The sequence below is a fragment of the Centropristis striata genome, chromosome 2 (genome assembly GCF_030273125.1).
Source record: "Centropristis striata isolate RG_2023a ecotype Rhode Island chromosome 2, C.striata_1.0, whole genome shotgun sequence".
NCBI lineage: Eukaryota > Metazoa > Chordata > Actinopteri > Perciformes > Serranidae > Centropristis > Centropristis striata.
The window spans coordinates 45,579,784-45,591,204 of NC_081518.1; the positions used below are offsets into that span (position 1 = coordinate 45,579,784).

Below are 11,421 nucleotides of genomic sequence, written 5' to 3' on the forward strand. Positions count from 1 at the left end.
ATTATATCTACCCAAATGCTGGGTTGAGCCTTTTGGGTCATTCATGTTGGGTATTTCCAGTAGTTTTTGTGTAACCCGGTTGCAGGGTAAAGTGGTTGGGTCAGGTTGACACCCCTGGAATTAACCAGCCGCTGGGTCTAGACCATAGACTGTATATAGACAAGTCCCAGCTGGGTTTGGGTAACCGTAATTCTTCTCTCGGCTCCTACAAGAAGCAGCATCACCTTGTGCGCTTGATGAACAACAGTAAAAGAACAGGTTTCTATATACATTTACACCTACCTAAATAAGACATGAAGGAAAAATATCACTGCCTTTGTAATGCTAAATATTCATTGCAATCAATATGTCCATGGCCAACTTTGGCCTGCTACCTATGTTAACCTAGTTTGCTACTCTGGGTGGTAAACATACTAAATTATGTGGGAACTAATCCCTTTAGCTAACGTTAACTTGCTAGCTAGTTAGCTTGATAGTTAGATGAGATCCCAGTGTTTGAAACAATAAAATAAAATAAAAAAACGTAGAAAAGGCGGGGTGTTACAATACAATGTTCTATCACAATATAGAAACCAGACAAGCTAGCATACCAAGTTGATGTTACTTAACTTAGCTAATGCTTACGTTACTGGATGTGATTAAGGTTAACCTGGGCGCCGTCTTACACCAAAATGCTTGTGACTCATAACCCAGCAGTGCAGTTAATTTTAACCCATATTTGGGTAGAATATTTTACAAGCAACCCATCATATTAAGTCCAGTAGTTACCATTTTTTTTAGAGTGTAAGGCATTCATGATGGTTTGCATGTTTCAGTATATCATTAATGTATGCATTCATACAGATCTTCTGTACTTTTGCCCCTGCAGAGACCTGGGAGCAGTGTCTCTTTACTGTCTGGTGGCCTGTCCAGGCTTCAGAGGCTACAGACTGCTAACCGCGTCACCCTGCCAACCGTCTGCTCTCCTCAGCCAGACAACAAAGCTGGTGACAAAGATGTATGGTGCTTGTCTCCAGCTCCAGACCAGAGGAATGCAGGAGGTGAAAGAGCTTTTTGCCAAAGGTTGAGAATTTGGGGTTTGATAGCACTTTAATGAATCTAAATTAAGTATTGAATCAATTTCAAGTCCTTTCAAATCTCTTGCCAACTTGCTGCAAAGCAAAAATGCATTTGTTTTCCACTGTGAGGGTGCATGATGTGGTGGAAATTATGTTAATCACTCATCAGTGAACTAAAATTGAAGCAGTCTCCGTCAGTATGTCCTTCGATTTTCTTGACAATTGTTCATCTGACTGATTTCACACTTGGTGGTTATATTGATGAGGACCCAAGAAAATGTGTCAAGCACAATTTCTTGATATTTACATGGTGTACATTGTACACACTGTGTAGTGTATTGAAAGGGGACCCCTTATTACATTGTAATTAGGCTTGTCACGATAATAACAATATCAACCTATTCTATGATATATGGACATGACCTGATTCATTTTGGCTGACCTTGATATTTCCCTTTGTATACATGTAGGTTTGTTTACTTAATGTCACCAACATTTTGGTCAAAATGATGCCTGATAAATAGCGCAGATATCGTTTTTGAAAGTTTAATTTGTTTAAACATTAAATATCTTGTCTTTGTTCTGTATTTAATTGAAGGTAAGTCGAAAGGGAATTGGAAATCATTACATTCTGATTTTTACTTACAGGTATTAAATCCAAAATCAGGAGCCAAGGAAATAGTGTTGAGTGTGAAGTTGTTTGGATAAACGGTTTTTGAAAAAGCTGCGAGTGCAATACCGGAGGCCAAGCAGACGATCAGTTAAAAAAAAAAAGGCTTGTCTGATTCATGTAGAAATATAAGTTGACTCTTCAGTAAATATAAAGCTGCTGTTTTCCCATGTTTCCAGTCTTTATGCTAAGCTAAGTTAACTTGGCTGTAGCTTGACATTTATCATTCAAACATGAGAGTGGGATGAATCCATCTACAGGAAAGCGAATAAGTATTTCTCCGAAATGTCAACTTGTTATTTTAAGGTGTGTCATTTCATCCAGAATAAGAACCGGTTCCCCCAGCAGGGTGAGGTGAAGCATTCATTCTCACATTACACAAAATGACGAAAGGCAGTGTTTAAGAATGGACAGCTCTAATAAATAGCTAAAAGACCGGATAAGCTATATGTTACAGCTTAATGAGTCTCAGCATTTTAACAACTTGGATCTGGCCATGGAACAAAACAAGAAAAATAAGAAATAGGAAGATATGGAGCACAGAAAAAGAACAGAACAACTTATCTGTAGTTGCCATCTGAGGAGCTACATACAAACAGCTATGTTCAGGAAGAGTGAACCCACTCTGAGTGTCGTGTGTCTCTACAGAAGTTCTCCAACAGAGAAAATCCCATCAGTCACTGCTGCCTGCCATGGAAGCCGTCAGCCTGTCTGAAGAACTTAATCCAAACCCCCCTGCAGACAGGTACTTCACACACAAAGACACAAAAACACAAGCGGGGTTTCAGTTTGCAGTGCACAGAGCTGTTGTTTGCAGGTAGATGGGTCAGTGAGAGAGCTCAGTGGGGGTCTTCTATTGTTACTGGCCTGAGGCAGCTTCCAGCTCCATCAATGATGCACAAATACCTGTGGGACAGATTCCCGTCTGTCATCACTTCAGCACCATCAACACACACTCAAACCTGTAATCTGGGTTAAATGATACAAATTCTTCAATTGAGAATGGGCAAAAGAGAAGGTCCTCCCTGGAGTTTAAAATGATTTCCCTATTTGTTTGTTTTTATCTTGCTGCAAGTCCAGTGAGACTCTGAAGCTTATTTTCAGTCACTACAGATGACAGTAAACCTCATTTCAGCCACTCATTCTGTTTTAACCCTCTGGGGCCAAACGCTGACTGAATGTGAAAAAAAATCCTAAACAGGTATTAGATTTGTAGTAGTTTTTTCCCCCTGTATTATAAATATGTTGTGTTGGTAATATAATAATAATATAAATATTGGGGGCTTCAATGGAGGTCATCCACCAAATAAGAACAGACATGAAAAAAATAACTAGGACATTAAAACAAAGTTTAATATATAAATATGAATAAATTGTGGAGGGGGGATGTAATAATATATAAAAAGCTTTTTATCATGCAGAAATGCCTTATAACATGGTTTACAATTACAAATTTAACAAGCCAAATTAATTTTCTTTTTATTGTGCTGTGTCAAAATTAATTGAATCATCAATACCTAATAATCTATGGACTTTGGTCAAATTATAGAGGTGATTTGTACCCGCTAAATCTGACAAATGTGTGAAAGCATATGTTCGTGCAGACACCAATCTAATAATCTATGAATCATTCCAATTTCTTATGCACAATGAAATTGCACAGCGATAAGATAATAACCAAACTGCACATGCTCAAGGGAATCATTCAGGTGGATCAACCCTTTACAGAAATAAAGAACCTGTTTCCATTTCCAGGCCCACCATTTCTATCAAACCACCAGAGGTCACTCCCAAACTGGAGGAACATCCTGTGAGTGTTAGCTGCTCTGGCCACACCCGGGCAGGACAGGTGAGTTGGTGTATGTGTTGGTGCGTTCATGTATCCCTGTGCTGTAGGTGTGTAAGTCTTACTCCAGGAACCTTCCTAGACCATGCACAGAATAAGTAGTTTAGGAAATGAATCGCTGAAGAATGTTATTTCATGCAAAATAACTTGGGAAGTAAAGCTTGACTGAAATGCCAGATGTAAACCTTTATTGGTGTCAGTGAGGGGCAGGTCTCTTTCAAGTGATCTCTAGGTGTGTTTCTAAGTCAGAATAACATATATATAGAATATATAATAACATGTTATATAACATATAATATAACATATTAAAGCCTGTGAGGAAAATAGCTACATATTTGCACCAGTAATCAAATACAGTGTATAATTATAGTAACTGTCTTATCATCGTAGGAACTGTGCTACCTGTGTATGCAGCGGGCCCAAAGAAATGTTCCAGTCTACCTGAGGGAGCAGCAGCAGGCTGAGGAGAAAGCTCAGGAGAAACTCTTACTGCTTCAAGAGCAGCAGAGAGACAAGCAGTATATGGAAGAAGAAGAGGTGTGTGTGTGTTGAAGGGATTCAATTGGATTAAATACAGTACAAAAAGGAAAAAAAACAGGTTTTGGTCATAGTAAATGCTACTGGATGCAGTTGCGTAATACATTAGTAGAATTGGTAGAATGTTACGTATCTATACATGGAGCTTTAATTTACAGGTAAACTTAAAATAACAACCTTTGCTTTTACAGTCAAATGGGACACAAACACCGGCCACTTCCTGGCTTACTATATAGAGTACATTAGTTTACATTTGTGTAACTACGAACAGAGAATGAGAACAGCCTGTTAATGTAAAGGTCAAGTGCTTCAATAAATACATATTTTATACTGTCTGCTTTGGATTACTGAAGGTGATTTATGAGTGCTCTGGGAATTTGTGGGTTCTAGTTTTTTTTTTTTTAAGTGATCAGAAAACCACACACATAGACAGAGAATATAGAAACTCTTGGTTCCATGGCCAGAGGCACATAGATAAAACTCAAACCATTATGTCAAAGCAGCAATAAAACCACAACCAATAAAAAAGAAAACATCTCAACAATTGAGGAGTTAAGGGTGCTTCCAGACTGGTCGGGGCCAGAGAGCTGAGAAAACAACTTCATCCTCTAGAAAGCACTGGGAAAGAGGTGTGGGACATGTGGGATATTAAAAGTCAAAATGAAACAACTTGAAGTGCTTTGCATGTTGTTTTTGCCAATATGATTTCATGGTTCATTAAAACTGCCCTCTAAGAAAAGTGTATTTTCTTTACCCTGCTAAGTATATGTCATCCTGGGAATTTCTTTTCTTTTTTCACTAAAAGTGATGATACAAGGCGTGTTTCTATGTGTGTTCATCTGGCAGGAGACGCTGAACGAACAACGTGAGCATGCAAAGCAGGTTGCTACATTCAATCTGCAAATGTCTGAGAAGAAAGCAAAGACTCATTGCCCTCTCTTCCCCGTGAGTAGACACTTTACAGTTTCTGTCCTGTTTTTTTTAAGGAGTACAGCAGAAGAGCATCTAGTGTATCTGTTAAGAGTGCTGCCACTAATGACAAATACAGTTTTTTCACTGACTGCCTTACAATGAAAAAAGCCACTTCATATTTTGCCAGTTACACGCATTTAATGTTAAACAGCAGCAGTAGAGTTTGCACATGCAGTGATTTAAAGAGAACCTATTATGATCATTTTCAGGTTCATACTTGTATCTTGGGTTTCTACTAGTACATATATGTTTTAAAAACACTAATTTTCTCATACTGCCCATGGCGGCTGCAGCTCTTTTCACCCTCTGGAGCTGCATTGGAGGGTTTGGATAGTTTCCTCTCAGGTGATCTTTGGTTGCGTTTGGCCTGACAGAACCAAGGTGTTTTATGATCTTATCTATTAAGTGTAAGCGTATATTCTCTTTGGTCCTCCTTGGTCTCTGTGCTCTCTGTGTCTTTGTCCTGTCCGCCACTGCTGTGGCTGTGACGGAGTATAGCAGCACTTTCTGCTGTTATTAAATACTAACAATAACATCTAAACCAAAGAACTATACAATCATGTTCCAGCAGGAGCAAATATAGAAACCGTCACAAACTGATGTCAACTCGAGCTGAGAGTAGAAAAAACAGTTGGAAACGATGATTATAAATAGTATAAAAAATTGGGTTAGAGTTCATATACCGAATAAAGGATTATTACTTTAAAAACATGAAATCAGACTAACTCTTGTCACTAAGTCTTCTCTGGATCCCTTATGTTTAGACTTCATTCGTCTTCCCGGCTCGGCCCCTCACTCCTGCCAGGAGGATCCAGCAGCATCGTTACCTGAACGAGCTTCAGAGCCAGATAGAGAGCCGGCGGCAACACGAGACTCAAGACCAGCAGAACCGTCTCCTCATGGAGCGTCTAGACCAGGTCCAGCTGGTCCAGGAGTGAGTCTGCTACAGCGGTACTGCTCGGGGCATTTTGAATAGTCATCTATTGTGATAACTGGTGTGTCATCTGGTGTGTGTGTGTGTGTGTGTGTGTGTGTGTGTGTATTTTAGGATAGCTTTACAGAAGGCTCAGCAGCTCCAGCAGAAACACGAGAGAACTACTCATTACAAGAGGGCTCTGGATACTCAGGCAAGAAAACACTTCTCAAAGTTGACTCAGACTTTTGCAGGGGGGATGTTTGTGAAAATATTTTTGTATTCTTCGTAATGTATTTAGTCTAACAGTAATTTAATCAGATTTGTTATATTTCTCAGAGGATATATCGAGAATAGTTTTCAGGCTTACTTTAGCAGTGTTCTAGTTTGAAGACATTGACAATTATCTAATTTTGGTTTGGTAATTATTAACATTAGTATCAAGTAGAAACACCACCATGATATATATAAGGTGGCCTAAGAGCTTTTAGAGAAGTAATTTCCTTTCCTGTTTTCCCCTCTGATAACTGAAGAATCTCAACATGAGATTATGGATGTCTAAATGTGTTGCTGTGTTCTTCAGGTTGAGGAAGGTTGTAGGTCAAAGGAAGAGTAAAGCTGCCGCCCATCCTGCCAGCCAGGACATGTTGAACTGGATCTGGTTACATGTCAGAGCCACATCCTGTCATTAACCACTTAAATAAACCAGTTCTGCTAACTGACATTCTCTCAACAACAACTTTTAAGATTTTTTATTACTGGATTTATATAACAAGTGTAGCTTACTTGTCAAATGTATAAGAGAGACTTTTTCAACTCCAAAAATCATTCAGGTTCCTTTGCTATAAAAGAAGCATAGATGACGTTAAAGGTGAAGTCTGTAGATACACTCCTTTAAAACGGAGAAAAAAATCTGCTTGTTTAGAGTTAATAAAGTCGTAAGCTTACCAGACTGTAAGTACACCCCTCATCTCTGTCCGAAGCTATATTAGCTACTACTAGCTTGACGTCCTTAAATTTCGGAGAAAAGTGTAAGCAGAGAGTACAGCACAAGTTGCATTGTGGGTTATGTAGGGTTTTGACAAGAAGGAAAAAATGGAAATAAAAAATAAAAAAAACGGCACTTCTCCTGATTGATTCTAAGATTTTGTTGGAACAAAATCATGCTTATGTTTTACTCCATGTTTAGCATATAAAGGTGTTGTGTTCCCCTCTAATTCAAAATAAAAGTATTTTAGGCAGAACTTGTTTTTCAGAAATTTTCCTCAATATTTTTTGCGATGCCAAGAAAGGGTACCAGCAACTAAATGTTCATTTGGCTTTCTTTCAACCTTGTGGGCTGAAACTGAAATGAGACAGCTGTGTTCTTTAGGTGGGAGATAAGAAGAACACAGAGCCTCCAGAGAGCCAGACTCAAAGCTCCGGATTCAACCGATGTGCCACAGCAACCAACAACACAGAGAGCCGAGAGAGGGCACAGAAGGTCAACTCTGTTTCTTATAGCTGCCATATATCTCATTTATCAGTTGTTGCTTCAAGCTGTTATCAGAGATAACCAGTCATACTTGCATAACTATTATAATTAGTCTCTACATTGCTTTTATAGTATTTTTTTTGCAGTAGTGGAAGAAGCACTCGGATCCATTATTCAACTAAAAGTAGAAATATCACAGCATAAAAATTAGGTCGTCCTACTTCATATATTGTAGGGTGGCTTAAACTTTTTAAAAACAATTAAATCTTTTATATGTACATTTTTTATGTTAGAAATTGTATGTTAAACAAATGTAGTGAAGTAAAAACAGCAATACTTCCGTCTGAATTGTCGTGAAATTGAAGCATAAAATGGAAACACCGTGTTTTTTTTTGTTTTTTTTTAATCTTTATTTAACCAGGGAATATCCCATTGAGATTAAGAACCTCTTTTTCAAGGGAGCCCTGGCCAAGAGGCAGCAAACACAAAGTACAGTGTTTGAGAATTCCTGTACAAAGTAAAGTGCATTGCTTTTGTTAAGTAGAACTACGAACAGTGAGTGAGAACTGCCGGAAAATACGTCAAAAGTAAAATAACTTCTTTCCACCACTGTTGTTTTGGTTGACATAGCCTCTAAATATGTAGATCAATTTAATATAATTAAATTGATCTACTACCATTTTAACTTGATTTTATGTTATTTTACATGATGGCAGCTCTTCCAAGTCAATTTCAGTGCTGCCACCCAGAGGAAGAAAGAGGAACTGCACAACCGCCAAGAGCAGCTGGATAGAGAGAAAGAAATTCTCAAACACAACAAAATGGAGTGAGTAAAAGAATAACAGAAATGCATGACAATTAGTGTGTGGAAACTATGGTATTTTGCCTTTCTCTGCTGTTTCCTGTCCAGGTTAATATTGGATCGCATCAATCATTTTGAGATGAAGAAGGACATCAGTAAGTCACTGGAGGACGAGTGGAGTCGCAGTCTGAAGCTCAAACACCAGCGAGAGGAAGAGGAGAGGCGCTTCCTGAGGTGTGTGGACGTAGAATCACCATTTATATAATCATAACATTGTTAAGTGTTTACACATTCACCCTAACAATGTGGTCTGAATGGCATTAAAGTTATTGCATCTTTGGGGCAATTTTCCAAATTCTAGTTCTTGTTTCAGACATGATATATACACTGGCTCAAGTTATCTTACATTTAAGAATTCAATTAAGGACAGCATGGCTCGATTAAAGGTCAAAACAAAAACTTTAAAAGGCTATACCACGATGTACTGATTGCTTGAAATTTGAGTAAATGCTCTCCTGGTTTTGGGCTACAAAGCTCATCTGACTGCAATGTACTGGTCATTCATTCTTTCTTTGCTTTGTTCTGCCTCCTTGTGGTCAGGTCTGCTGGTCAGCTCCTGGTAGACAAGCTTGCACAGTACAGGCGCTGCTGCCAGTGTAAGAGGAGAACCACCAACTGTGGAGAGACCAACATCTGGAAAGACTCTCATTACTTCTCTGGCTCGGAGTTTATGATCTGATGTACAGTGTAGCCTGCAGCACTTCAACATCAATACCTCACAGCCGAAAACAACACCTCAACCATCGTAACTCATCTTGTGAACATCACTTAAGATTGATAGAAGTTAAGGATATGTGAAGCTCCTGATACTTGGATGTTATGGTGTGCAGCATGTGCTATTCTCTGATTTATTATTTCTTCTTTCTGACAGTAGTTTTTGGAGTTTATGTTTGTTTTTACCCCCCTCCCCCTATAATATGGTGGTTTTATGTGTCCAAAGATTGCATGTAACAATACTCACTAATAACATATTCAGTCAATAAAATTGTCATGTTCTTGTCCTTGGGCAAGATAGCTACACCTTAAGCAGACCCTGCTTCATCGTCTATTTTACTCTAAATGGAACCATCATTTATAAAATGAACATCATGCTGGATTGAAGAAGACTTCCAACCATAAACTCATGAGGAAAATGTTTACTGAGGTAAACAAGTTTTAAGTTTGGTCATTTTTCAACAGGTCATCAGTCTCACCCCCTGCTGACCATTAGAAAGAATGTCGATATAAGGCACTTCAACATTAGCTTCACTTTTCAGACTGAGATAGACAGATGCTACTTCCACTTCATTTATACAGTCAACGGGTTTTAATCTGCAGCACAGTGGCAACAGAAGTAAAGAGACTGTTTGTTGGGCCCATCCCTGTCCTTGGGCATTACATACTTTGAATGGCATCTGACCCCAACAAGTGATGAGGGAGGTTGTCTATACTGCAGTGCGTGAAGAAAAGTACAGCAGGCCTACTTAGAAAGAGATGAAAAGCAAGAGGGCCCCAACAGGCGCCCAAGTTTGTAAGGACTGTGAGAACAGAAGGAGGGAAACACAAAAACACAAGCATTATAAATCACTGTGGTTTTCTTTATTAGTCGTAAGAGGTTGAAAACAAATTGGAGCGTGAGGAAAACAAAACAAGATGAGGATGAAAGAAGGTATGTGGCTCTGATATGGGCGGATGGGTTCATGCAGTGGGGAGTTTATATAGATGATAAATGTGTTGCAGGATCATGACAATATTCTTCTGGCTGTAGTCCCAGTTCTCTGTGAAGCCTGATCTCTCTTAATGAGCTCATGGAGGCATTTTCAAGGTCTTTGTACGGAAACAGATGCACAATTACATGCTGTATCTCAGGAAAGAGATATGTGATCCAGGACAGGGCCCACCCTAAGAAAACATCTACAAATCCACATACAGACTCAGATCTTCCATTAAACTAGTTGCTGTACAATAAATTACTGCTGCAGCCTTACTGCCAGCTACAGGAGTACTTTAAAACACTGCATTTTCTGAAATGAAATTTCTGACAGTGAAATATGTGATACAATCATATCAGTGCCAATATCTGAAGAATTCAGAAAGTGAGACATTCCTCAAATATTGTCAAATACTCACTTGTGCAAAGCCTTGTGGTGTGTTTTATGAGAAATTTAAAGAACCCCCTGTTGACTTCTCCTTAAGTGATGTTCCAATACTCTTAAAACTCAAGTGGACTTGAGAGAGATCGACCCCTGAACAACTGAGGGAGTGAACATCTTAGCAGGCTGGATTTAGGGCTTGTGCTTAAGGGTGAGTGCTTTATTTTTAAGTTCAAGTTTCCCTATAAATTATGAACAAGCCTCCAAGTAATAGCTGCATTGTAACAAAAGCACTTTTACTAATCCTATTTCAAGCATGGATTACTTTCTCTTTGGGTGGTATCTTGTACTTGAATGTTTAATTAAAGGACCAGTGTGTATGATTTAATGGCATCTAGTGGTGAGATAGATAGATAGATAGATAGATAGATAGATAGATAGATAGATAGATAGATAGATAGATAGATAGATAGATAGACTGACTTTATTTATCCCAAGCTGGGAAATTACAGTGTAGCAGCAGCATTACACACAGAGACAATGACAACACAATTAAATAATTAAATAAAAAGAGCAACCTAGGCATACTTCAAGCAATAACATATAAAAATACAATAAAATACAATAAAATGTAATGTAAAAATACAAATAAAGTGTCTAAAGAAGGAGTATGTATTAAGGAGCAGAATAGAATTCCAGTGCAGAATAAATATGAATATGCAGTATAAAAATGTTGGTGCTATGAAACAAATAAGGTGCAATGAACAGTGTGCATAAAAAACACATAAAGTGCATAACGACGGTATGTAATGAACCAGACTATTATTTGTTATTGTACAGTGTGATGGCATGTGGCAGGAAAGATTTTTTGTATCTGTCCCTTTGACAGCGGAGCTGGAGCAGCCTGTGAGAGAAGGTGCTCCGCTGTCTTTCTACTGTGTGATGGAGAGGTGCTGATCATTGTCCATGATGGAGAGGGTGCTGATCATTGTCCATGATGGAGAGGGTGCTGATCAT

The 11,421-nt window shown here is 38.6% G+C and overlaps 1 protein-coding gene across 1 annotated transcript in view; it reads left to right on the plus strand.

Annotated features, from left to right (window-relative positions):
* Positions 1–9,342, plus strand: part of LOC131987013 (coiled-coil domain-containing protein 81-like) — a 23,835-nt gene extending 14,493 nt beyond the window's left edge. Inside the window, exons 6-16 of the mRNA XM_059352167.1 lie at positions 869–1,040; positions 2,377–2,473; positions 3,484–3,577; positions 3,965–4,111; positions 4,958–5,056; positions 5,848–6,017; positions 6,132–6,210; positions 7,369–7,479; positions 8,187–8,296; positions 8,381–8,506; positions 8,873–9,342. Coding sequence (XP_059208150.1) covers positions 869–1,040; positions 2,377–2,473; positions 3,484–3,577; positions 3,965–4,111; positions 4,958–5,056; positions 5,848–6,017; positions 6,132–6,210; positions 7,369–7,479; positions 8,187–8,296; positions 8,381–8,506; positions 8,873–9,011 — 1,344 coding nt within the window. The 3' untranslated portion in view covers positions 9,012–9,342. The remainder of the gene's footprint in view (positions 1–868; positions 1,041–2,376; positions 2,474–3,483; positions 3,578–3,964; positions 4,112–4,957; positions 5,057–5,847; positions 6,018–6,131; positions 6,211–7,368; positions 7,480–8,186; positions 8,297–8,380; positions 8,507–8,872) is intronic.
* Positions 9,343–11,421: the final 2,079 nt, after the last annotated feature.